General features: G+C 40.0%; 1 protein-coding gene across 1 annotated transcript in view; it reads left to right on the top strand.

The window, feature by feature from the left end:
• The window catches only part of PARD3B (par-3 family cell polarity regulator beta), a 392,350-nt gene that overhangs the window by 343,310 nt on the left and 21,070 nt on the right, over nucleotides 1–27,970 (top strand). The window contains exon 22 of the mRNA XM_015635105.3: nucleotides 18,181–18,260. Within this exon, the coding sequence (XP_015490591.1) occupies nucleotides 18,181–18,260 (80 nt within the window). The remainder of the gene's footprint in view (nucleotides 1–18,180; nucleotides 18,261–27,970) is intronic.

Below are 27,970 nucleotides of genomic sequence, written 5' to 3'. Positions count from 1 at the left end.
TTTCAGTCTGGAAAATACTGCAGCCACAGCTTGCTCTCTTCCGACTCAAGGCTGAAAGTTCTACTCCTGGGTGTAGTTTTACCCTTGAAATACCTGTGTTACAATCCACAGAGACAGAAAAGGAGGAACAAAAATAGAATCAAAATATTTAAAAGAAAACAAATGTCTCAAAGCATCTTGCCAGGAGAGTCCTCAAGATAGCTTTTAAGCAATGCCATCATTCCCACCTCGGGCAGCTGACCCTCAGCAGTGCTGTGGTAACACAGACTGAACAACAGCTGATTTTTTTCCACCTTTACTTATCAGTGAAGAGACATGCTGATGACTAATTGCGTAATTGTGAATAAATAAAAACTTACTCTAATCTTCAGGATGTCAAGTCTTTCTTTAAAGAGACAACAGACAGCTGAGGAGGAGGAAAACCTTCTGGTAGAAGTTTTCTTTCTTCCCACAGGAGGTTATGGCACCAGGGAAGCTGCAGCTGGGAAAGAGATGCTGGGTCTCTGTATTTTTAAGACTCAATTAGTCCTTTCCTTACTTTCCTCAGTCAACTGTTCTACCTAAGCCAACTTTCCTGTAAGATGTCTTTCTAATGTACAGCAGCTGCTGTAATCACTTCCCACCATCTCATGAAATACACAGATAAGCTGGAAAAAGCAGAGGATAATTCAAGAAGACACTACACCATCACAAATCAGCAGCCTCAAAAATGGACCCTGGGTCTTGTCCTCCAAAATAGTATCTGAGAACTCATGAGGCAAATTTGTATCTGATAAAGCTGACATTGACAAGTGGCCTTTAGCTGACACTGTAATGGGACAGAATTTCTAATAGAAGAGGGTATTTCTAACAATCTACTTTTTTTAAGTGGGATAAATCAAGTTAAAGTGCCGAGCCGGCTGAAAAGCTAGCATTGTAAGGGAAAATGATCTCATGACAGGCAATTGGGATCCATAAATGTTTTAAAAATAAGGTCAAAAATTCATTTTAAATAGGCTTGCTATTCTCTCATCATCCATTCCTCCCCCCTGCATCCATTTTCCAATTCTCCTCTGTTCTTCTCATCTGTTGCTGGATTAATTTTTTGCTCTCTTGCGCCTTCATTCTGCTTTCTCGTCCCCACAGTCTATTCCTTTTCTTTTTGTAAGGAACTGAATAATTCAGTTTAGTGTGTTTCCATAAACAGACAAATGTATATGGCACTGTCTCTGCTATTGTGCCAGACCCTTTAAAATTATTTTCCTATTCCGTTGTGCTTTGGTTTGTTCTCAAGTTTTGCATCCTTTGGACTTTCTGCCCCCCATCACCCACCCCCTCTTTTCAGGTTTATAACTAGGATAAATGATGAACCAAATTCTGTATGGTGGATCACAAGGCTTAAAGTAAACCTCAGCTAGTTAGCCAAAGGACAGGCTGATAATAAGTATAAATATTGTCTAGGAAAATTAATGCTTTTTGTTGTCAGTGTAAAATGAGATTACCCTAAAATTTTCTGACAGCTAGGGAATATTGGGATGTATCAGCTCTGAAAAGGGCTTAGGCATGTGCATACATGCTCATGTCTTAGTGGGACATCAGATATTCAAAGCACTCACGAAGATACCCAATAAAAACCTAATCCAGGTCTCCCAAATGAGGCAGATGTTTATGTACCGTTATCATGGCTGCAATATCAGACCCTGAAAGAACTGTGTAAGAGTAAGCTGCAAGAACTTAGTCTCTCTAGGAGCTGGAAGGCTTTCTCACAGGCAGTCTTTTTCAGGGCTTTAGAGTCACAGCCTAATAGCAGATCATGAGAAATAGCTAAGGAGCTGTCAAGAGAAAGCCATGCAGTTAGCATCTGCACTTGTATTTAAGTGCATTTAAATAATGAGGAATTAATCATCTATTTGAGGATTTACTTGGATTGTCTTACAGACTTTGTACAAATCCAGTTACTTAAAACATCAATTCTTTCCTTCAGGGTGGCGGTAAATCCTTGAAACTTTATCTTTTTAATGTACATTCAAGGACTGCATGTAACACAGGCCACATTGCAAATAGTTCTTCACCTGTTAGGGACCACATCAGCTTCACTGTACAGAACCTTGGGTTAACTGCTTCTAAAAGCCATTTCCTTATTTGCAGATCAGATTTGCAAGCTTGTAAATAACCTAAAGATACAAGAAAACCTGTCCCTGGAAACTGGCTGTGAACCTTTCAATTGAAACAAACTTGTAATGTATTGAGTTTTGTCAGCTCCCAGTTGAGAGTAGGAAAAAAGAATCATGCCTGTGTGTGTTAAAGGCCACGTACTTTATTGTGTGCCTGGCAGGATTCCAAGCCTAAAAATCAACGAGAACAAAGAAAGGAGCATTAATAACTGCATTATTTTTCCATAATGTGTCAAAGGGTTCTGCGCTTCCTTCAGGATGAATAAGGAGCTGTTTGTACTTTTCATGATCAATTAATTCCAGGTTCAGGATGTTGCATTTCAAATAGGTTAGGTTCCTAAAACACACAAACGTTTGTGTTGGACTATGGTTAGAAACCAGAATTCCAACTTCTAGAATAGTAACATTCCTGTCTTCTAGCGCAATTGGAGAAGCTGACAATTTTATGTGAAACATATAGCAGAAACTGATGCAAATTCCAGATTTTCTGAGTCCATAGACTACTAGTAGAAAACATTAAATAAAAAACATTAAGAAAAAAGTAAGAAAAATACAGTAACATATTTAACATATAGCTGCTTTGAAAAATCCAGGTCGGAAGTATTTGTTGTTCGTATACTAATTAAAAGAGTACACAAATCATTTTATTAAAATGTATGATTAACTTACTGATCAAGAACTTCTTATGGTCCCAACTTATCTCTGCTTAATGAAGGTTTCTGATTGGGAGGTATTGTACAGAGCTCCTTCTAACTAAGCAGAGCAATTTTGAAATTTACAGGCCAGCTTTTGGGGGTAGTTTAGGGGAAAATTATTTGGGAGAAATCCCTGCCAAACCTCATGTGAAAAATAAACTATTCCAAATGTCACATGTAAGGAGAGCCAAATTCAATTCCATTAATACTAGTAATAAAGAGTGACTTCTATAACTTGTTTGGAATCATTCCTACTTATACAAAGGTTAGATTTGGCACAGATTATCTGAACCAGAGGGGAGTCTGAAATGCTCATGTCTTCATGCATATACTTTGTACATGCTCTCATTTACCAGGGGAAACAGTTCTGGTGCCATATGTCGTCTTATCAGAGCTCATTGGTATTGTTTTTACCCTACAATATTATGTGAGTTCCAGAAATTCATCATGCCATCTATTCCACAAGGTGCCTCTGCATACAGCTGGGTTTTGTTGTTTCTCATTGCAGGGGGGTGATTCTGAGGAAGACAAACACTTAGCATTTCTCTTATTTCATACAAGTTGCTGAAAGAAATCAGACAAAAACATGTGGTGCTGCCAGGCTGTGGCTGTCCTTGCAGGCTCACAGTACTGAGAGATTCTAAATGTGCCAACAATCATGTCCCTTGCAGTTAGGACAGGTTCTTCTGATATTGCCCAAATGGGGGATTTGAGTGGGACATTGCAGAGATCATGACAGCTGTCATGGATCAACTTGATATGATATGAAAGGCCCTAGAGGTTTTCTATTGTATATATTTTGCCTAATTTGCCAGTATGTTAAGGGAGGCAAGAAACAAATCTCTAACCGATAATTATATTGATGAGAGGAGTTTGTGAGCAGGTAATCCATGCTGTTTACTATGCTCAACAGTTACTGTGTTTGAGCACATAGCCCACAGCTCTGCAGCTTTTATCTGTGGGCTTTTTATTCTGTGAGGCACAGAAAATGGGCACAAATAGCCATTTTGGAGGTAGCTGTAATCTATCTGGCTTGACTGCAGCTCTCAGTAGTGGCTGGGTATTTGCAGTTTACTTTGGGTTTGGCAAGCTCCTGCCAGTACAGGCTTCAACAAGTTTCTGTCTCCTTGCTGGTCACTCTGTAGACAGGGGACTGTGTGGCCACTTTCCCTGAGCGTGTGTGCACCCTGTGCCAAATCTCAGGCCAGTGTCACATGGGGAAGCTGGAAGAGCACTGAGATTTTAACACCGAGCCTTCGCACGTGAGGCTGCCAAAGCCAGTACTCTGCACCCTGAGCTTTCCCTGCCTTGCTTAGGCTCAGTGATGCTTCTCTGTGACAGCTTGGTCCTGACCCCCAGCAGCTCAGTGCCCCACTCACCCATAGGATCAAATACAGCTGCTCCTGGGTCTGGCTACAGGGGAGGGGGGAAAGTAGACTTCCTTTTAAAATTGACCTCCTCTTCCTCAGGCCATTAGTAAGAGGCCTGCTTCAACTTCTGGAAAGGGGCCCCAGTTACAACACTCATTTTTTAATCACAAGACAAGTCTGTTATGCCACTGAAATTCATGTCTGAAGCTAAGCATGCACTTAGGTATTTATTGGATCAGGTCTGAAATCAGGCCTCAAACCTGACCCCCTTTAGGCACAATCTTTGGCCTTTACTACCAGGTATCCGGTGCATTTATCAAATGGATGCTGACATGGTTGACTTCTTTTTCAGGTCCTACAACTTAATTTCCCTGGGTCGTGTTCATGTTCAGTGTTGCTGATTAAAAAGAAATCTCCTCCCTAAAACACAACTATAATCCAAAAGTTGCCTAGCTACCGTTGTCCCAGGCAGCACCCCCTTTCCTGAAGATGCTGGTCACTGTCCAGCTCTGCCTGCTAGGGATAATATCCCACTAAAACAGAGAGTGGTTTGGACAAAGGACTGCAAAATTTGTCCATTTAACATTGGGGAAAGCAGAATGACCTCAGTGAGGCAAACAGCAATGATTACCCAGTGTGTGCAGAACTTGGGGGTCAAGGGTTGAGCTTGAAAGAAGCTGGGTCAAGTAAGACAACTATGTCATTGAGGCTGTTAGAGAGCCCAGATCTTGTATTTGTTATAGTTAAGTATGTGACTGAAGCCAACTGAAATAATGGACTTTTCATTAATTTTGATTTCTGGATTGAGTTCTTCTGTTGTGCAGCACTTCTCATTACTGCAGTGCAAGATCTGAGGTAGAGGCCTTGGGTCTTCCTGAGTTTTGCTGAAGTTCCTCACTGCAAAATGCATTAGCAGAACTGCTTGTTAAATTCCATCCTAGGTGCAGCGTCAGCAGTCAGGGTGTCAGTGCTCTGGCTACCTTGTTGTCTTGCAGTTAGAAAAGCACTAAAAAGTTCAAGATTTTTTTCACAGCCAAGGTGTGAAAAGTAATTAGAATGTATCAGTGGGTGCTGGGTATAAGCAATTATCTGTGAATATATAAAGGCCCTATTTTTCTCAACAAACAGGCGACATTGCTATAATTATTTAAAATGAAAAAGAAAGTCAGTGACTCAGACATGGAGAGATTGGGTGGATAACTTTATTAGTTCCCAGTCTAAGGTCTGTAGTGCAGATGCTAATCTAATATCAAGACTGCATTAAAAGAAAGTACAAAAATATGGAAAAAGAGAACTGAATTTACCCCATAAGGCTGGTGCTGTATGTAACTTTGACTGTTCTCCTCAAAGCCAGCTCTCTTCAATGTTCAGCCCTAAGTCCGGTTCTTAAAACACACTGGAAAAGGGAGCACTAGTTATCTCCCTTCTTGCTCCATACAGAATCTGACTGGAAAACATTCCTTCTATCAAATGTGCTGATAGAAGCACATTTGATAGAAGGAATGTATTCCAGGTTTTTTTTTTTCCACTTTTGAGAAGTTCTTCAAAAGCTAGTAATCAATTTAATCTTTGTGTGTATTTGGTTTCTTAAAATTTCTTTAGTGTTTCTGCAAGGTTTAGTAAATTGAATTTGCAAGCAGAAATTTCACCATGCAGCCTAATCTGAAGGGCCGATTTTGATTTGATTTTTGGTGTGTTTCTGAGACACTAATCAAGGGGGTTTTTATGTTAAACAAATGGTTTTGACACTAAGCACTAAGAAAGCAAGCACAACACATCCTCCTGCCTGTGTTTTTGCTGCTTTTTCCTCATCAAATGGTCTGACTGTTGTGTGAAATGTCATGATGCCCAATATTAAGCAGAGTCATTGCAGCTGAAGGGTGTGTCGTAAGTCCTGTATGATAGGAGACATTGAGTCTTCTGTAATCCAGGTGATACTGGAATGTCTGCCTTGCAAGCAGAAATATGAGTTCTGACCCTGCTGCCTCAAGGGTGTCCTGCTGTTCAGGACAGATGATATGCGAATAACCCAGAGTAGCATAGATTTCATAAAGCAGTATATCAGATGTAGCATGTAAGTTGTGAATGTGTACAACTGAGCAGCAGAACAAATACTGGTATCTCCTCTACAATGTAGTCTTGTCACTATTGTAAGATCTTTCTAGATCTATTCCATTAATCTGTTTTATTGCTAGGCTGGAATAATGATTGTTAAAATTACTATGGCAAATGATTCCCCTCTGTGTTAGGAATGCCAGTGCTGCACGTGACAACAAACAATGGCAGTAGCTCTGAAGGAACCTGGACCCTAGGGAAGCCTGGATCAGGTTATGCTTTCCACCATCAGCTATTCCGAGAAAAGTCAGAGTAGCAGATACCTGGAGTGAAAATCTGACTTTGAAGTTGCTGTGTGACTCAAAACAAAGGGAGTCACTTGGATTCAAGAGTTTCTTGTAATGCAGTAAGCATGGTTATATTAAATTATATTCTACAGGTCATAATTTGATGATGACTTCTTCAAGATAAGATAAAAATTTATAATTTGAAATACTTGCCTGTGCCTTCCATCCCTGGTCTGCCACCATCAAAACAAAGTCATTCAGACAATCTAAATTCAATCTTTCCTGTGGAATGATTATAGGGGAATTTAGCAAAATGGTATCTAGTGATACCCACCAGTGGATCAGTATGAACATTTACATTTGCATTTGAAGCTAATTTTTAATGTATTTCTCTTAATTTGCTAGGAAGATACCTGTCAAGTTAGCAATTAAACTGTAATTTGGTCACTGAGGTGTTTACACGGATTAATAGATCTCTCTCTTAAGTGTATGCTCCTGGGTTTGAAATAGCAGCTATACTGCGTGGTAGCATGACCCCACTTGAGTTTCACACACACATGCACAAAATCAAATTCCATCACATTTTAATGCAAATTTTACCTTTGCAAATGATGGCCTGAAAAGAATGAGTTTCCATGGTAACCTTAGGGAACACATAACCTGTTTATCATAACTTCTCCATGAAGCAAGATAGGGGGTGGGGAACATGCTTTCATGTCAGCTATATTTTTCTGTAGACAGCATTCTGCTCTAGCACATATAGAGAATTTACCAAAATACTTGCCTGCTGTCCTAAATGAACTTTTTTTCTGTTCTTAGAAACAAAAGCAGTTGTATGGAATAACACAGGAGGTAACTGCAATAGACAGTATTCAACTCCATTAACTGACCTTTCAGCTCCTATCGTTTGACAACTTTCAATGTTTTGAAAGACCAATTAGAAATTAATAGTTAACAGAACTCTTCCATCACTTTATCTTTTCTTGCTTTCCCTCCATGCTTTAAACTTAGCCCTCAGGTATCCCTGCTGCCTTTCAAAGCCACTTTTTTATTTTTCTTGTTCTTTCACTTCACTGCTGAAAGTACTTTTTTGAAAAAAATGTCTTGAAATATCTCTGAACTCCTACATTTTGGAGCTACCACAGAAAAGAATATATTGATTATATTTCACATTCAGTGCTGACTTTCGGAGTTGAGGTGGTGGCTCCTGGAGCTGCCATTAGTGAGAGCAAGTTTGATGGCTGTGAGCATCTGTAAGGTTGTATTTTTCCTGCAGATGCACAGTAACTCCTGGCTAAAGGAAAGTATGTCTGAAACATTTTTTTAAGGTCATTAGGAGTAAGGAACAGATGTTGAGGTTTTTCAGAATGCTGCTTTGAAGTGCCACTTAGGAGTCAACTGACAAGACTGACCCTATAGGCAGTGATTTTTGGGACTGGAACACAGAGGAACCATTGCCCACAGTTACCCATCTGGTATCCATCTGGTACCAGCAAACAACAGACAGTACCAAATCACAGAAAAACTGTACCAACTGCTAAATTGGTATCAGCAAGCAAAGAAGGTCACCACCCAACAGCAGTTGCAAGCAGGAGAAACAATGTCTGTAACATTTACAGACTGGTATCTGAAGATCCGGAGGAACCTGATGCCATAGCATATGGAAGGCAATTCCTGTCTCTAAGCCTGCTTATGCTGATGTTGTTTGCTCAGTATTAATCCAGGTTTGGGGGGGTTGGGTTTGTTGGTTTGGTTTTTTGTGGGTTTTTTTGTTAACCATATTGAATTTGCAGTGTAGAGAGCTTTTGTCACGATGCCATTGAGAGAGCGCCTCTCTTTATTGGCATCTATGTTTAACAGGATTAAGGTGGATTTAATACCCTGTGCTACAGACTAACCATTCAAATTCTAGGAGTACTGTTCCATAGTGGTGTCAAATCACAATGGAAGGAGTTGAAGTTAACTTTTAACTCCGTGACGATTTACTCTGCAGCTTTTCTTTGATGTGAAGTATTCTAGGGGAGAGCTGTGGCGGGGGGTTGTTTTCCAATTTTACTGCCGTCTTCCTCTTCTTCCCTTTGGTCATTTTCCCCCTTCTTCCTACTTTTCTTTTCTTGAAGCAGTGTGCTGGTTTGTACAGTAGCTAAGTGCATAGAATGCAATAATACAACAGTGAGAGATTTAGTGCCTCTAGGTGCTACCCCTTCTACTCTTGAGGACCTCCAGCAAGGCATGATTTTATAGACAATGAAAGGCTTGCTCTCCCCTGTGAAGCTGCCTGCCTGCAGGAAGCTTTTCACTGTCTATTTCCACTACTTGCTCTGCAATTTAGTTCCATGCCCTGCTACTTCCCCCTTCCCTCCCTCTTTTCTTCCCTGACATACACATGTATATACCCCCTGCATGCACATTCAGCACCACCACCAACCAGATGTAGGTAGACACAGCAAAATAGTGTTGTCTCAATGTGTGCATTAAAACACTCAAAAATACACCAAACATTTTCATTTTGCCATCCTCATCATAAATGGAAATATTGATCTGTCCTCTGTTTGCTTTCCAGGTACTGACACTGTCATTTCATTTTCCCTAAAAAGAACACAGGCTCATAGCTGAGCTGTAAAGCATGGCCATTACACCCTGGCATTGGTGCCAAGAACTCTGCTGACTTAGCTTAGAGGAAGATGCTGAAAGCCTGACTTTGAGAGAAAATTCAATTCAATTCACTTCATACAATGTCTCTCATGAAGTATTTCAAAATGCTTTATATCAGGAGATAACATAATGAGAAAATGCTTTAGAGAACTGGGTATTCAGATAGCAAGACAAAATGATACACAACAATGAACTGGAGTAAAAGAAAAGACGACTGTCATTTAAAAGCAGTAATCATCTGGATAAGTAGTCTTGTAAACTAATTACAGTGAGAGGAGAAGCAAAGAATGCAAGACTGGGAGGAACAAGAAGCAGCTTAGTTTCAAACAGGCTAAAGCAGAGGACTGGTTTCATAGAGGGAGAGGAATTACGCACAGAAATTATTGCAGAACAACGAAAGGAGACCTGCTTTATAAATGTATCCACACGTATGAATTAGTATGCTGTATATTGCATCACAAGTGTATCTGTGTGACAGGTTAAGTTATTCTCTTTAGTGGCTGGGAAGAGATTAATTACTTTGGCCTGGTTCAGGGGAAGAGCAATTGAAATGCCTCCTTGTAGCAGGAGAGTCAATGTTGATGGGTTCTGTGGGTTTTTTTGTTTTTTGTTTTGCTGCTTTTAAGATTTTCTCTCAACTCAAGGGAAACTTCTGTTTGCCTCTAATTTGAGAATAGGTTTGCAAGTGAGGGTGTGCAAATCTGGTGCTCATTAAAGACAATTAAGAGATAGAATTAACCAAAACATATTATACAACTAATGGAAAAGGAAGCCACCCACAGAGACAGACACAGGCCAGGAAATGATCTCATTTTGCTTGGTCAAAGGAAACCATAGTTCTCCAGCACCAGGGATCAGGGGATTGTAGAGTGAGGGTTCAGAAAGCAGAGTATTTTCTTTGTGGGACTGTGCAAAAACACTTTGCAGTTCTGCCTTCACCTCCATCTTTGCTGTTTTCTCTCTCTGTAGTGTTGCAAGATACAGCAAATGCTGAGAGCTTGTTTTCTACAAAACTAAGGCAGTTGCCATGTTTTTAAACTGTTATGGGAACAGCCTGTTTCCCTTTTAAAGTTCCCATCTGTGTTTGTATTTCCTTCAGTCTATTGCCTTATAGAAAATTTTCTGCTCCCTCTAAATCTAAGCCATTAGTTTCACCTACTTGAACAAGAGGTAGGGCATTACCGAGGAGGAAAAGTAAATCCTAAGATAATCAGCCCTGCTTAATTCCACCGTGGAACGCTGCTGTTTTCAGTGTTCCTGGTGTTCATTGCACAGGGAGAAGGGACAAGTGACTCTGAGTATGTACATTTGTGTGTGAGCATGCGTATGTATATGTATATATCTGTAGAGAGAGACAGTCAGAAGGGGAGCATTTAATTGCCTCGCAATCGGACCAACCAAGTATGTTCTGATTGCATACAGCTGATTTTCTAAGTGAAAATCTTCAAACCTATTCAACAGCAAAACCAAGATCATCAGTGAATCTGGAGTGTGTGTCTGTGTTTCTTATAGGGAAGAGGAAGGATGGTTTGATTATTATCTTTTTTTTCTTTGGACAAGGGTGTTTTTCTCATCCAAGGAAAATGCATTCTAGCAGCATGAACATAACTATTAATCAACACTTAAGCAATAATCAGTGAATGAAAAATGATGACCAGAAACTGAAAATGTACTTGCCTAGCTACTTTGGTGCTTTTTCTTTGAGATCATGCCCTTGCATTTTAGCGTGAACAGTTCTTATAAAATTAGTGCTGATACATTCCAAAAGGCAGTGATTTAAAAAGCCAGCACTTTTGATTTTACTTGAACAAAAAAAACACTAATAGGGAGGATACGTTAAGATCTGCATAAGTACAGTTATAGAGCTACCTTGGTAGTCTCTGAGATAGAGTCTCAGTTGATATGAACCAGCAATATCTTACAGATTTACTTAAGAGATGAAGATGCCAAAATCATCATCATTGGAATGCTGTATTCAAACGTGTGAAGACATGTTCAGGATACAGTGATATAAATGTTTTTCCTGTGTATTTTTGCTCAAAAAGGAGATAAAGGCACTGAGAGATGCAGGTGTATGTTAGTTTTGGGAATGCCTCCAAGAGGAATCAGATGCTATTGAAATTAAAACAAAACCCCACTCAGTATTTAGCATGCTCTCCTGAATCAGGGCCAGGGTTTGTGGTGTCACACAGCAGAAACTAAGGCTGTGTGACCCTCCTAGTGAGCAATACCTTGCTTTTGTTCTTCAAGACATTTTTTTACAAATTCAGTCATAGTTCTGATAGCATCAGGTGTTCTTTGGAATAATCTCAAAACCAGATTTGTTTAAAATGCTTAAAATGAGTGAGTGCTTAACAAATAGAAAGCACAACATTCCCTGGGACTGAGCCCAGAAAGCAGAACTTTAGGAGACTGCAAGGTCATGATTTGGTGACTGGGCTGTGAACAGGCATCTTTAGCCATCCATTGATTGATCTTTCCAAATTATTTAACCTGTATTTTCTGTTGACACAAACAAAAAATGTTAATTTGCCACACTACCCAAAACAAACTTGAAGACACTAGACCATGTACAGTCCTGAGAAACCTGTCAGGGACAGAAAAACAAGGTGTCTCAGGTACTGCTGATAAGATACTGCTTCCTTATTCTTGGGAGTAAGTTTGTTTTAACAGACAAGTTTGTAGCAGGAAAGTTGCAAGTGCTCTGTCTCTTCAGTGGTGGAGGTAGTTTTAAGAGTTCCTGTGGCACATCATCTTGGTTTGCCATTGCAGCCTCTTAGTGAAGAAGAGCGCAACTAAGAATATCAAAAAGAAATATTAAAGGTGCTGTATTATATCCAAACAATGGTAAAGCAGTACCAATGGGCTCATAGAACATTAGACTCCTCTTCAAGGACTACTTCTGCCATTAAAATCAATGCAACTTAATTAAAGCAAATTATAGATAGATACATCTATAAATAAGATATTAAAGTGCGCCGTTGAATATGATAATTGCCGCATATTTAGCAATCAGCGTGTGTGTTCTGCTTTTGCCAGGAGGGATTTCTTTCAGAGGAATCAATGGAGCTTTATTAAAAACCAACCAAATTAGAGGGAGAAATGATGAGTGTTATAATAACGCAAAATCACTGTTTCAACTTTCATTGCAAAACCAGGAAAGCAAAATATATGCCTCTTTGTGTATGTATGGAAAACATCAGGAAAATTCTTTTGAATGGTAGACACTGGTAGAATTTTTAATCTTTACCTTTTGATGCAAAACATAAAAAAACTGGATGGAAGAAACCTTGCTTTCTGTGGGAATGCTGGAGGTCTTCGAGTGTGGGATAATGAGGATATCACAGCAGTAAGGAATTAAGAAGACCCCATCAATCAACTTCCTCCATTTCACATGGACCATCCAGTTCACTGCCTTACATCACCTGCCTCTGTTTCAGCAGCTAAAGAAAGTGTTAGCAAGTCAAATTGTGCTCTTAAATTTCACTTGCAGTTCCCAGAACCAGGCAGAGTTGAAATGCAAAAAAATAAGTGGGTTAATTTTGATGCTTCACCTGTGTATGAAACATTGAGACCAGGGTGGGGAAAAAATCCACTTTTACCTCTCCATTTTTCTTCAGCTTTCACTTAATTGAAAACAAAAACCAACTGTGTCTCAGCAGAGGGGAGACCTGAAGGTTAAAGGGCAAATTCCGTTATACCACGGCTCTTTTTGGCATGCTGAATCTCAACCCATGTGATTAGAAACACTCACAGACAAAAGAAGAGCTTTGAGAACAGAGGTCAAACCAGCATCTGAATCAAGTCCTTTAGCAGATGATCACAAGACTATTGAAAAATGCACTAAGCAATGCAGCAGTTCTATGTGTCATGTTTATGTTTAAAGTTTACAGGCTTTCAGGCAAAAAGCAGAACTGGGTGGCATTTTCAAAGCACTTGGATTGATGGCAGAGCAGAAGCTTCACTCTGCAGCCTTCCTGGGGTGACTCCTGTCTTACAGTGCTTGTCAGTCATATCAAATACAATGGTAGTATCCTGCCATGTTTTATGGGTAGAAAACCACAGTGCACAAGCTCAAGTGACTTCCCTGAGCATACACAATGGATAAGTGAAAAACTTGGGAGTCCCAGGACTTCTATCTTCCTAAGCTTTTCCTGATCACCCATAATTTTAAATAAGTCAGGTGTGGCTTAAGTCAGCAATGTTTTACCCTGGATTCACAAACATGTAGCTAAAATCCCATCAGCCTTGAGGAAGTTATATTATTGCTACTTACTTAGTGGGCAGCACACTATCCAAATTTTCTTTATCTTAATCGTAATTGAAATGTTTGGAGGAGGCTTATTGTTCAGAAGTCAGGGGAAAAAAGGGCTAAAAAGTAAAAGGACAGCAATGCTTAGCATGTAAGTGAATAATTAATGATCCTGAATGCAACAGCCGCTGTATATTATTCTTTTTTATCAGTGGGAAACTTTTTAGTCTGAGCAGAAGAGTAGCTGGTTAAGAAGTTTTATTTTTTTAACCAACTGACTTCTACAATAATGATGATGTTTTCTATATACAAGTCTAAATACCTGCAGGAGAGGGAACAGTAACTGCAACTTTATGAGACAGCCAACCTGATAATGTCTCTGCATCATTTATTTTCCTTACAAGCAAGATCCATGGTCCTGAGTTTTCACTGTGCTGACCTCACTCAGGATGGACCATGAGCAGGGAGTCAGGTGGGAATCTGTAAGAAGCAGAGCCCCAGGCAAAAACACACTGTCCTGCTGAATTCTGCTGGTAGAGGCAAGGAGATGTTGCTGATTTCTATTTGCAGTGTGGTAGCTCTCACCTTGAGCTGTGTGTGGATTCACAAGAAAAAGTCAATTCTGGTTTCATGAAGGTTAAACTTCAAAAAAGATCACTCTGGTTGTTATTTCTTGTACCACAGCATCTGTCCTTGATCCATAAGGAAGGGGCAAGGGAGGCTTTCTGCTAGCAGCTAGAATTGTAGCCTTTAACAAATGCTCCAAGAGGAAGGCAGTATAAGACAGGTGAGGGGGAATGAAATGCAGGGTCTCCCAGGGAAAAAACACAGTCTTGTACACTTTTCTGTATGGTTTTCAAGATAGTCAGGAGCTTCAGGATTAAATAAATCCTTTCTCTTCCCTTCAAGAATTGTTATTCTGCAACCCAAGAATTCTCCTGTAGGAAAATTCCAGACTTAGTCAAGACATCTGCTCACAGGTATACTCTATTTATATCTTAAAATTTATTTGCAGATGTTTGAACACTCTAAGATATTTGTTTCTTGCTTGAGCTACTCTATCCTTCAGTTTGCACTTCCACCAGCCTGGTTCTTCTTCTGGGAACTGGCAGGAGTTAAATTAAGGATGCAGAGGTGTCATAGTATACTTTCTGAAGTGATACCTTTCTATCACAGAAATCGTGTTAGCTAGTGAAAATTATTGTTTCTAAAAAGAGAGGCTTAAACAACAAAACTAGTCACTAGCCATGTATAAAACACACCTCTCTGGCACACAGAAAATCCTGCCCATGAAGGCATTGAGTTATATGGACACAGTGTCCTGCCAGTTTTTCTGTCTCCGAGTGTGGCCACTGCTGTGACTGGGACTCCCAGAGGGGCAATTAGGAGAACAGCCTGCTGGTACAGAGGTTCTGCTCTCCCATTCATCTCTCTCGAGGACTTGCTTCTCTTCCACCTGCCAAAGACTTGACTGTCTTCTGCTAACCAGATGTTAGTTGGTTTAGTCCATATTTGTATCTGGTTTATTAGTTTTACATTCCACAAAGGCCTTGGCCATATCAGTACTTTGCAACAGTTACACTTCATGAATTGCTTGTTGTTGTTTTTTTGATAAAGATAGTATTTTCTTTCCTCGATTTAAGCGTGCTGCTTTTTTAATTGCGCTGATAGGATGATGCCTGTTTCTGTGTTTATCTCTGCCCATTATTTTTGCATATTCATGTTTTGCTTGTTAGTTGAGGCCGCTCTTAAGAGATGAACTGTTTATAATGATGGCACCTATTTAAGTTGATGTTGTTAATTTAAACCCTAAAAATACAGGAGCATATTTTGGATCATTTTTTCTGTTGTGCGTTACCATACATTTGTGAAGCGTGTGTTTCACCTGCTGTCGTGCTCTCTGTTGATTGGGGTGTTGGTCTCCTAAGCTCTTCCAGCTGCATCTGTAGGGACTCAGAGGAGCACTGCACCTTCTGTCAGCTCCCTTGCTGGTCACCTCGTGGTCACCACCCATTTGATAGGACTTCCAGGTTTTAATCCTGTTTTATTAAGATTAGTGTTTCTTCACCTAAATGTGTTGATTATTAACTGTGTTAAAGCTTCTACACCTGGTCTGATGACCAGCTGCATATGTCCTGTTTTAGGAGAGGAGGAGAAGCTGCAATATTTTGATCTTACTAATTAGTACATTTCACACTGATTCTTAGCTTAGTTTGTTGTAGAAGGCGGCAAAGGAACCCTTTTCTTTGACTCTTCCTGAAACATAAATAACTTCTACTAAGGAGGTGTTTCTATTTTCACAATTTCTCTTTTCATCAGGGTAGTATTTTATTCCAGGCACCATTTTGGCACTCCAGGCTGAGTGATGATACACTTTTACTGTCGCATGGACAGATGGAGAAGGGAAATCAGAAGAAATGGCTGAGCCTTTAATTAGCTGTGCAGAGCCAGAGCATGCTTTTCCAGTGCATTGGGGGTTTTATATAGGGTGTGGAGACTCAGCCGCTCGATGGATCCAAATTAGCAAAATTGTGTATCCGCCACCAGGGTGTTTCTATGGTAACTGTCTCTCAAATCATATATACAAACAGATCTGGCAGGGGCTATTGCCTTCTATTTGGTCTGTAGGAAATCATCAAAAAAGGGGTGTTTTCAGGCTGAAAAAAGGCCTTGTAATGTAAATATTTTTTACTTTTGATGACTGGTATAAGTTTTGGGATTACTGCTTGATGCTGGCACAATTCTGAGTGTGTTTTTTCACATTGCCTGGCTGCTGTTACTCCCTATAGGTGTGAGAGTGCAGGAAACTCACACGGGGCTGTGAATGCACCGTTACCAGGCTCATATTAATTATGAGCCACGTTACCAGACACGTAATTAATAACCTATCTACAGCTGCACAGGTAGACCATGTACTATATGTTTTTTAAGGTGAGAGACCAGATTATACATTTGTTTCTTTTCCCCTCATTCTTCTTCATAAAATCTGGAGAAATCTGGAAGGTCTTCTCTCCCTAGTGTACCTGGGAACTTAAGGGAAATTATAAACATGATGAAATTAGTAGTATAAGAACAGCCAAAGTGGCTGTGACTCTTCACCTAAGTGACTCTGTAAAATCTCTCTGCATGTTACTTTTTCTGGTGGAAAAAATGAATGAATGATCCCTTTAGCCTACTGCCCTCTTTTTGAAATATAGGGCAATTATTGTTATTTTTTGTTCATCCAAAGTCAGGCACTGCTAAAGCATAGGTCATTTCAAATCAGAGGTGGTTTTTTTCTGTGACCAGCAGTTCTGTGAGGACGCCTTTCTGTTTTGAATGAGATAAAGGAGGCTTGCAAGAGGCCTGTACTAAATATTTTTTTTCATTTACAAGTATCTTTGATGTTTGATGAGTGCCAAGGTGCATAACAAAATTTGTCTGGAATAATTCCTAAGCCTGCCTCATAGCTCCAAATGATACTGCCTCTCTTTGCATTGGACTTGGTTTATGTAATGTACACAGAAATGCTTTGTAAAGGTAGAGACAATACACTGAATGCACAACTTTTCTCATTGCAGGAGTTTATACATCTGTTCAGTGAAAAGGGTGTATTGTGCATAAATTACAGGACTGACAGAAATGTACTTTAACCTGTAGAATGCAAAAAACATATTAATTTTTGTTTTCTCTGTTTTTTCTAATCGGGCATTTGCCGAAAGCTCGGTGTGATTTATTACTTTCTTTTTAATGAATTGTTAAAAATGTTTGAAAAGGCATTAAATCTTCCTTTCTGCTATTAATCTGTAAAAGGGGAAGGGGATTTTAAATGGCCTCTTAGTATATTGCTTTATAAAACTGCTGATTCTAGCAGCACCGGAATAGGAATACATACTAATGTAGGAAACACTGAAGGCAGTCAGCACCTCCTCCATTTATGGAAGAAAAGACTAATAGCCCCATTTTAACAAGGCTCTTAACACTTTGGGCCATCAGCAGGCATTGAGCGAGTGAAATTGGGAGAGCTCCTGTGTGCTAAAAGCATTGAAGTTCACCGTTTGGTACCCGGTTGGAGCCTTCCTGATAGAATTGTGCTCCCCAGCCAATGCCGGTTGCCATCTTGAACACAAACCAAGTAGCGCTGGCATTTTGACTGAGTGCACTAATGCTGCACTTTTGAAATGGCACCAGAGCATCATAAATGCACTTAACTCCCAGCTGGATACTTAGCTTTGCAGTGGCGTTAGGGAAAGTTTCTGGATTCGTGTTAAGAATGAAAGAAAACCTGTTTGTGTCATATTTTATACTTAAGCAAAACAAGCTGATGGAGGGGGAAAAAAAAAGCAGACTTGGTACTAAGATGTTAGCTTTGTTTCAGGCAGTTATGCCACTGTAATCAGAAGGGGTGTGCTGAGTTAGATGATGTCCTCATGTTACTGAATTGCAGGAGGAAGGCTGGACAGGGAAGAAGAGAGAGTATCCCAGCCAGTAGGCAGATGAGGGAAAGGCTCTGAAGATTAGTACCTGCTCTAAACACTTCTTTGATCAGATACTTTCTTGTTAGCAGTGATAAGATTATGTATGGAATTTGAAGCTTCTTTGAGCCCCTGCCTTTCTTTTGTTGATTTTGGCATGTTGCAGCATCATGTGTTCTCTGCTTATCATTTTGAGATGCATTGTTAGTAGCTGGGCTGCATAATTGATCTTCATCTCTAATTACTCTCCTCTCCACAGGTGCCTGGAAAAGGTCCAGATGGGAGCTCCTACAATCTTCACTTCGAGGGGGTGGAAAGGCAGTATGCATCCTTACCCAGGTACAGCACCGAGCCTCGTGGGCACACAGCCTCACCCTCACCGCAGTGGGGAGGGAAAGCAGCCCACAGCTGATGTCCGGCTCTAACATGAGACATTACTCTGCACTTCTGTCACCTTTTGCTGCTGATTTACTGCCATTTTGTACCTCTACTATTAAGTAGTGGACTTTTGAATTTTTGAAAAACAGGTCTCTCATTGAACATGTCAGCAAGAGTCATGATCCACAGGTAGAGAACATGACATTGAGGGGGCTGGCTCTGCAAGAGAGTTATAACAGGTCATAGCAGGGCATAAATGACAGAGTTTGTAGTGATATAATCCTAGCTGGCACTGACAGAACACTGCTGTGGAAAGCTTCCACTACTACAGCCACAGCTACCAAAGTCCCACTGTTGCTGCAAGGGCTGTCTGACTGCAGTCCCATTCCATGACAGCATCTCTGTGCTTTAACTGAATGCTCTGGAAATGTGTGTGAATTCTCTGAGGGCTTTTTTTAATTTTTAATCCTTATCAACTGAATGAAGAGTAATTCTCGTCTGAAACCAGTGGGGCATAACAAAAAGGAAGCATTTCAGGGATTTCAGCCCCGTTTCTATGGGAGTTCTAATAGCAGAGTGTAACAAATCAAGCCAGAAAGAGGAGTGAGAGGATGCTAGAAGAGATAGTGGGAAGTAGGCAGAGGAAAACAAAAACAGAAAAATATTCCCCCTTTAGAATTAGAGGGCTGGGCAAGTCCTCAAGAGGCGTGGTCCAATTCACTTCTTGGACCTACAGGCAGGCTGATTCATAAAAGCAAAGCAAAAATGGGTATCTATAAGCAAGAAGAGATTCTTCTGTTGTGAATTTAGGAAAATTTAGGAAATCAGTGAATTGTTTCTTTTTTCTGCTTTTTTTTCCACTCAGCTATTTACATTTGAAGGTGTACACTGAAAGATTGATTGATAAATATGTAATGTTCTGTCCAATTCCAGATGAAAATACAAAGAATATTTTATTTTTGCTAACCAGAATATAAAGGCTGTCTCACAAGACACTCCTGGATGTCTGTAGGCATTTTTAATGTATGTGGTTTCTAAACCAAAGGATGTGTCTGCAGTTTGCTTCCTACCTTAAAATAGTATTTGTCAGCCATTTTTTCTTGGAGATTCATTCTGTGCAGTAACTGGCTTTTCTGACAGAGTCTTGCTTTCCAACAGCGTGTCTTGCATGTATTTTCTGGCTGACTGTGGGTATTTACTCTTATGGGTAAATAGCCATCTTTTCCTACAGTTCTCCAACACTCATGTTTCCTTTTTAGCAGTGATTTTTGTATGTTAGTTAGGTGTACTTTAATTTTGTACACTCCTTTTTTTTACCCAACTTCCATTTTGTTGGGTACTTCCCTGTGGATTACAAGAGTAAATTCATAATTGGTGCCCAGTGTAACTCTCTATAGCAATTTTCATATTTGTGTATCATGCCTTCCTTTATTCATTTTCCCTTTAAGAAAATTGATAGTATTTTTTCAAGTGTTGTTAACTGAAAATTTCCCCATGAACTTCCATAAGCCAGAATTGTTTTGATTTCCCCAGTATTCCTTTCAAGGGAGAATGACCAGAAGTGAGCACTACAATGCAGATGTAGTGCCCTTGTTTTATGTAGTAAGCGTTCCCTGTATCCCTTCTGTCCTGTTCCTTTCCCAACTGCTGCATCCTCAGCACGTTCCCCAGACGTATATACTGCTCATCTCCACAACCTGTGCTTTTGTGGTGTTGGTTTGGTTGGGTTTTGGGCTTTGGTTTTGGTTTTCTTTTTGGTTTTTTTTAAGTAGATTTACCTGAATAAGATCAGGAATTTTACAGCATTGCTCCCCAAACCTCCATCTAAGTTGCTGGAGACACAACTCTCCAGCTCTCAGAACAGGTTTGAGTATTTAACTGGTGGGAACTGTCCATTTAGATAGAAAGTCATCCAAATATTCCCTAAGCTTTTTGAAGATCACTGTGAAGGTGTCCTTTCTCTCTGTGCCTAAGGAGATTATGCTGGAGAGTGAGAAGACCTGCACTTGAGCAGGGCTGTTTGTGCTTTCCAGCCCACTTACACTGCTGCACACAAGCCAAGCTATGTCTCCAGAGGGTTTCCACCCTGGCAGGAGCAGAGCTTTGGGATATCACACACCCTTGGGTGTGCCCACAATTCAGCAATCGGCTGCTGCTTTTTATACTTTTAAGTTTTGCAGTTTCATGTTACTGCAGTAATTAAGCCCTGGCAGTCACAAATGACTAGATTGTACAGTGAAGTCTAAATCCAGACGAAGGGGATGCAGTCTCATTGCCAGCCACTAATGGAAATGAGTGATTTCTTTTGTTCTCATGGCTGACTGCCCAGGAGTATAGAGGAATCCAGGTAAAAACCACACATTTGCCAACCAATTCTCGGTGGAGGAACCATGAAAACTACTGTAATGAGCAACATTATTAAAAAAAAAAAAATTAAGAGAAAGAAATGGGAATGTAGAAAGAAATGAAGAGGTAGTATTTCCTCAAAAGAGTAGCCTTCTTCTCTCCAGCATTTTAGTATTAGTTCACAGTTTCCCACCCTTGGGTTTATTCCCCTTCTTTTTTGCTGTTCTCACTGTGGTGAGGCCACTGAGTCACATTGGTACAGATTGGAACTGTCTGCATACTTAGCCATTTAAGCCCAGTTTAATAAGAGATACTTACAGAGGCTTCAGATGAGGGTTGTAGATGCTGAGAAACAAATTCCTGTTGCAATATTGTGTTGAGTCCAGGAGGATATGACCTTTGCCTGCTGCTCTGGTGTGGCACACATGAGGAAGGAGAGGAAAACGCTTGGACTGCAGCCAGTTTCACAGGATGAGGAGGGAGGAGGGGATCCGTGCTGTGTCAAGAGTAGCTGGGACCTACACAGTGAAACTGTTCTGCTCACCTGAAAGCCACCAGGACTCATGCCAGTGTGTGTAGACATGGACAAATTAAGTAAGAGAGCTTTGGTCTTCCTCCCCACCAGACAAGAAGGAGCAATGTTCACCTAGCAAATATCTTTATCAGTGTTTGATGCCTCTAAGACACTGTCCCATTCCTTTGCAAAGGCATGTGTCCTGCATAAAGTCAGATCTGAACATACCTGCTGCTGGCTTGTAAAATTCTAAGCTTTGAAGCATCATTGTGGCTTTGCCTTTATTTGTGTGCTTTGTTTTTTGGTTTTTGGGGTTATTTTTGGTTGCTTGGTTTTGGTTTGGTTTGGGTTTTTGGTTGGTTTTTGTTTGTTGGGTTTTTTGGGTTTTTTTTTCTCTGAAGCTGTTAATTGAAGTCTAGGTATTATCGGCCAAATTCAGGTGATACAAGTCTGTATTAACTCTGTTTGAGGAATTCAGCTGTCAAGTGTACTTGTCTTTTCACTAGGTGCAGCAGCAAATTACTGTCCTGGTCTCACTGAAGTCAGTGATGTCCTTTTTTCCTTTGAGTGGGGGAATCTGTTCCTGTGTAAGGTTACATGTTTAATTAAAAGGGGAAACAGGAGGCAGCAGCCTTTGGAGAAAGGCTTTCTGTCTGACTGGTCTAAGGAGTGGTGAGCTGAGCTACATAGTTAAGCTTCTAGGTAAAATAATGCCAGCCTGTAGGCTTGCTTTGGAAATGTCTACAGAGGCAAACATCTGAATTAAATGATAAGTGGCTGTGGCAGGAGAGTGGCAGGTCTTCATCTCTCACTGCATTGTGCTGTTCTGTCTGCAGAAAAGCAGCAAAGTGGGAGAGACAGAATGGGAGGCTTTGCAAGAGAGATACAGTTCTTTGCACTCAATACTTGTGTGTTGCCCTGAGGCTATTGCTAAGTAGTGCTGAGTAGTAGTATTAAGCAATGTTAAATCCTCCTGCTTAGGAGGAGAATAGCTTGATTTTTTCACCTCTTAGCCTATTCTTTTGGGAAGAAGAGCAGGGCAAGGTTGTGAGAGTCAGAAAAACATTCGAATCTTTTAAACTATGTTTAATGCCTACTTTCTTGGTGTAATTCAGAATATTTTCCTGATGGAGCTGTGGAACAGATATGAAGCTGTAGCTGTTCTATTTGTTCGTAGTTCTGGTTTTGATCTTGCTTTTATGGAAGTCGGTCTTAATGTAAATCACAGTCTTGCTAATGGCAGCCTTGTTTGGAGAAGCCTCGTGTTCAAGGACACGTTCTTTTCTGTGGTGGTGGAAAAGCTGGCTGTGACCAAAAGCAGACTGACTGACACTGAGACAGCACGCTGGTTGACATGATGAGTGTGGATTAGAAAGCTCAGCCATCTTTCCAGTAACAAATGCTGATTCCAATGGAAAAGTAGTACTTGAGGCTTTCTCTGGAATTCTCATATTATTGAAGAACACATTTATGTCAAGAAAAGGGGGAGGGCCAGAAAGGCTGTGAGAGCATCAGAAAATAACTGCTAGCATGGAAAAAATGAGTTCAGGCTGTGTAGATGGGTTCCACTGTATTGCTGTGACTGGGACGAGACTGCTGAGCAAACTAGTAATTTGCTCACGAGGGAATCTGTCCTAAATGGAGCATGCATCCTGAAACTGGGAAGCTTGGAAATGGATTAAGGAACCAGCCTTGCCCTGGCAATGGGCAGTCTTTCCATGCTGGAAGCTTCTCTTCAGGTTGACCATGCAACTTGCACTTCTTAAAGCAGTAGCTGAAAGCACCACACTCCATTTCTAGGTATGATGCCAGGAAGGACACTTCTGATCACCTTGCCTGAGCCCTCCAAGACTTTCTACATTTCTGCATTAAACTAAATTTCAATTTTGATCCATCACAGTACTTTTGTAAATGTATTTACAGAAGCATCTAACCTGGAATTAGAATGTCACATTGTGAAGAATTCATTACATTCTTTGGAGGTTAATTATTTTACTGCTTAAAGAGATTATGCCTTTTTTTTTTCCTCTGAAAGTCTGCCATTATCCAATTTCAGTTTCTAGATACTACAGTAAACATTTTTTTCTGCTGGATTTTAAGAGCCAAGCCTGTGAAATTTCTTCCCTTGAGTATTTCTATGCAGAGATCATTTATGTTATGTTTTCACCTCCCTTTCAAGATATTAAATAGATTGAGCACTTAGGTCTTACACTGTAGAACATGAGAACAGCATTGACTCAAGGGGCCAGAGTACCCATGCAGTCAATTTAGGAGGTGGCCACCAGAGTTGACAAAAAACATTTTGTGCCTTCGAATCAGAAGTAAAGTTTTGGTAATATCTGTGTCATGAGCAGATAAGGTTCCTCCAAAAGAAGAAATGGATTAGTTAGCATGTTTCATTAGCTGCTTCTTGCACTTGAGTGTTCTTGCCTTTATTTTACTGAGTTTATTTCAAAATGCAAGATTTCTGTAATTTAATTGAATCCTGAAAACATCATCAGAAAGTGACTTGACACAAATCATGAGAAAAAGTTAATTGTCTATTAAATAAGACTCATCATTCACCATTGTCTAGCAGAATCTGAAATTAATATACTGACATTACTTAAATATGTATATAGTGTATTCTCTTGGTTAACAAAAAAGAAATCACAGTTTTAGTGCAGACTATAATTAGCTGTAAATCAACTTGTCAGAGCATTCCCAGCCTCTGGGAATTGACTAGCCAAGGACCACAGATGAAAAATCAAGGTTTAAAATGAATTACTTAAATCCAAATTCCCTGCATGCTGGTTTAAATCACAAATTTTTTTTTTAATTTTTTTTTTTCCTTGGAATCGCTTAGATTTAACCTATTCCATCACTTGTTGGAAAAAAACTGTCCTCTTTCTTATTTGTACATTTCATCTACGTTCCTCCTTGGCATACAGCAGTTTGTTGCACAGCATTGACACAGCAGTGCAGTTATGGTTCTGGCCGTCAGCTGAGGCACGCCCTGCTTGGTGTTGCTGTGACAAGTGCCATGCGGTGCCACGTGGGTTCTCAGTGGCTCTGAGTGTGCCTCTGTCCCATCACACGGCTGCTGTTCTGCCAGGCTTCTTCCAGACACCTTCCTGGTGCTCAGACACTCCTTGGTAACAGCTTGCCTCTGTTTTTCACTGCTCTCTCATCAGTCGACCTCATTACATGGCTCCACTGAAATCGCGATTTCCTCTGTGTTTTATTGGCCCAACATGGTGCTTTATGGCAGGCAGAGAGTGACAGTGCTGATGCAGACTGCAGGGAGTAAATACCACTGCTGCCTTGCAGAACTGTTTGAACTGGAGCATCGTTCACCTGGTTAAAAAGAGCATCTGCACATACTCTCTCATGGAGGGGGCCAGGGGTGCCAAAACTGTAATGGCAGAGAAATCATTTATCAACCCTGTCCAGAATCACCCACATCTCAGTCTGTCAGTGAAACCATGTTATTGGACATAGGTTACACAGCTACAAGGGGAGCCTGTTAACTTCTGGTGTGGGATATAATACCCAATATTTTTAGTAATGCCCAGGATTTTCTCTCCAAAGGGGTGAAAACCATGTTGATGGGAAAATACTGTGTAGTTCCAGGTGGCTGAATAAAATCTATATCTCCTTCGTTTCTTATCCTGAGTGAAGTAAGAGGAGATGGTCAAGAGGAATATTTGAGAACCATTTGTAATTAATATTTGGCATAAATCATACTTTTTTTAATATTCCCCTGACGTAACTTCAAAACTAAGACTTGATCATTTGGTGTCTTAAACAGGATTACAACTAAAAATGAATGGCCCAACTAACTTCATCACCCTAGTCATGTGAAATATAAATAATATTCAAACAGTATATTCTCCAGTATACTTGATTATTAACTTTCTCTTCTGTTTTAATCATTTAAAATGATATCAGTAATTCAGGGATAGCATTTTAATATGATTTTTATCTTGACAGCTCTGCTTTTATTGAAAATGCAGCAAAATCTTGTCTGTCTGTATTTTCCGATGTGGTGATCTCATTATAAATTAAATATATGTATGGTTTTAGTTGGATTTTAAGCACTGGCAGGTGAATTTAGAATCAGTTTTAATGGAAATACTGGTCAAGGACCTCCAAGATATGTTGCAATAAACCAGCCAAGATTAAATAGAGGCAAAGAAAAAAGATTATTCTTATATGCTAGAGCCACCAAGCTTGGGAACCAAGCTGATATGCTCATTGAAAGATTAGCTTAAATCCTATTTCAAATAGTTTTAAGATATAGCTAAGTAACTTTTCTTAACTCTGGAATATACTAAAACTGACTGCTGTAGAAACTACCCAGGCTCTAGGAGATGTCAGGGAAATCATTGTATTTCAGGGCCAGAGCCCAAATCTATCACAGGACAGCAGATATTTGTGACACATAAATGCAGGAAGTGCTCTGTTGCAACTTCTGTTCCAGCTCAGTTTCAATCCCTCTGCTCAGGTGTGCCATGGTACCTAATATCACCTCAGCGCCATATGTGAAGTCTGAAGACTTTATTTCATATAAGATGTCAAAATACGTTTGTCCAAAAATGTGCAGAGTTCATAAATGAGCTGCATATACCTTCTGCAGGGAGAATCTCAGGCATTAAAAGCAGACCAGGTAGGAAAAGGGTCAGTGTACTACAGACCTTTCAAAAAATAGTCTTGTGTCTCTCAAGACTTGACTGAAAGGAGGAAAGAAATTTGTAAACAGGATCACAATTTCAGAAATCTCTGTGGTGAATACAAAAGGAAGGAGATTTAGTTGTAAAACATACCTCCAGCTTTCTAATAAAATAGAAATATCACTTGAAATGAACATGATGCCTCCATCCAAGCCAAATTAAGTCTAAATAATGAAAAAGTATACTTTAGAAAGTCAGAAAGGTCAAGGTTCGTGACATTAAATCATGGATTGCAGCTGGCAGGCCACCTCTATATTTCCATGGGAATAACTAAAGAAAATTGACCAAAGAAAATGTCTGTAACAACTGGGACATAGCTTGGAAAAAAAAAAAAAAACACTAAAAGCCAGATGTCTCAGAAGAATACTTTGGAAGTGTAGAAGGAGGCAGACAGGGATGGGGTTTGTCAATTTTCCTAATAAGTCAGTCAACTCCTCATAGCAAAAAGCCAGTTAATGCAATATGGAATAGTTTAAAAGTCAATTAATATTTTGAAACTAAACAGCCAGCCTTTTTGCAAGGAGATACTATCCCAAGTAAATAAAAATACTTTCAAGTGTCACATTTACAGAAAACATGGATCTGCTATGAATTTTAGTGTATAATCAGGCATAAGGACCTCCCACTCAAACTAAGGGCACCAAATTCAGCTTAAAAATGTGGGAGATGGAGGAAAATATTGCATATGAACAAAAGGGCTTGAATTAATATTATAAAATTTAATGAAGTCTTGGAGACATTGCCTCAGAAAAGAAAGCTGTATTAACTATGCCTCCAGTGAGTAAAAGAACAAAACAACTGTTAGGGAACAAAATATTAATGAAAGAAAAAAGTGTCAGTACAAAATGGTTAGGTTGAGATGAAGGATCTGTGGAAAAAAGATAAGTGAATGCAAATTAAGAAGAAGATTAAATTAAAAACCAAAAGCATATATCCCATAGAATGCGTCAACAGCGTGATGTGCTGAGTGAAACCTGGGGAATAAGATGTGTGCTCCAAAATGCAAATACATCCATTGCATTGTTAAGATGGATATTGAAATGGCTCAGGAGACCAGCGGACTCGGAAGCTCAGCTGGCTGCTTTGTAGGTACGGATATTTCGAATAAAAATGTTGCAGCTTATGCTGGGTTGTAATTCAGAGCTCATCAAAAAGTGTGGGCTCTAGGCTGCAAAGGTGAGAAAGAGCATTGTAAAATAAGACAACTCTGCTGCAGTTCTTGGCTTCGACTTTCCCTTGATAAACACGTCTGGAGGTGCGGCTGAAAGATGGCTGTCAGCAAACATGCTTTAAAAACACCTAACAAAGGAAATATGTAGGAAGCCAACAGTATCAGGTGTAAATATATATTATTTTTGAGGATGTTGGATCAGGAATTTTTGAGCAAGCTTCCTGCGGCTCTCATTTCTGTGTGTGAACCTCCTGTATGTTGTGTCATTGCTCAGCGATGTTCCTGTGAACAAACAGCAGCTTTGCAGTGGCACCCTTTGCTCAGAGGCAGACTGCAGTTAGTTCTCCATGTTAGTTCTCAATTCCTTTGTCTCCATCCAATCTTTGCTTTGCAAAGCAGACTCAGAAAAAAGAAAAAGAAAATAAAAAAGAACAACCAGAAAAAACCCACAGTAGAATCACAACCCTACAGGCCAGTGTGCTGTCACAATGGCAAGTTTTAAGCTTCTAATAGCAAGCCATTTAAACAGAGTCAGTTATAGGTATTCATTCTCATGTACATCTTTAGGAAAGAGGAAAGATCATGATGATGAAGTAGGAAAGTGAATTGCATGTGGACAGTCTTAATTGCATGCTGCAAAGTAATGACAAACTGTGAAATCCTAAGACCTCAAATCTAGTTCTGTGTTCTTTTACAAACATGTAGGGGACAGAGTCGTGAGCACTCCGTGTGCCACCCACCGAGAAATGAGAAGCAGGGTGGGGGAGATGTGAGGAGTTGAGAAACACAAGGGCAGCATGCTGAGCAGACCTGCGGTTGTTTGTTATCCTTGGTGAAACCCTGCCTTGTGAGGAAAGAGCTTTTATATAAACTGGTGATTAAAGGAAAGAGGTATCTAATTTGGGATTAAGAGAATCACTGAAGAATT

Source organism: Parus major, chromosome 7, assembly GCF_001522545.3.
Source record: "Parus major isolate Abel chromosome 7, Parus_major1.1, whole genome shotgun sequence".
Lineage (NCBI taxonomy): Eukaryota > Metazoa > Chordata > Aves > Passeriformes > Paridae > Parus > Parus major.
Note: the sequence above shows the minus strand (reverse complement) of the source record. Positions and strands in the feature narration are given on the sequence as shown.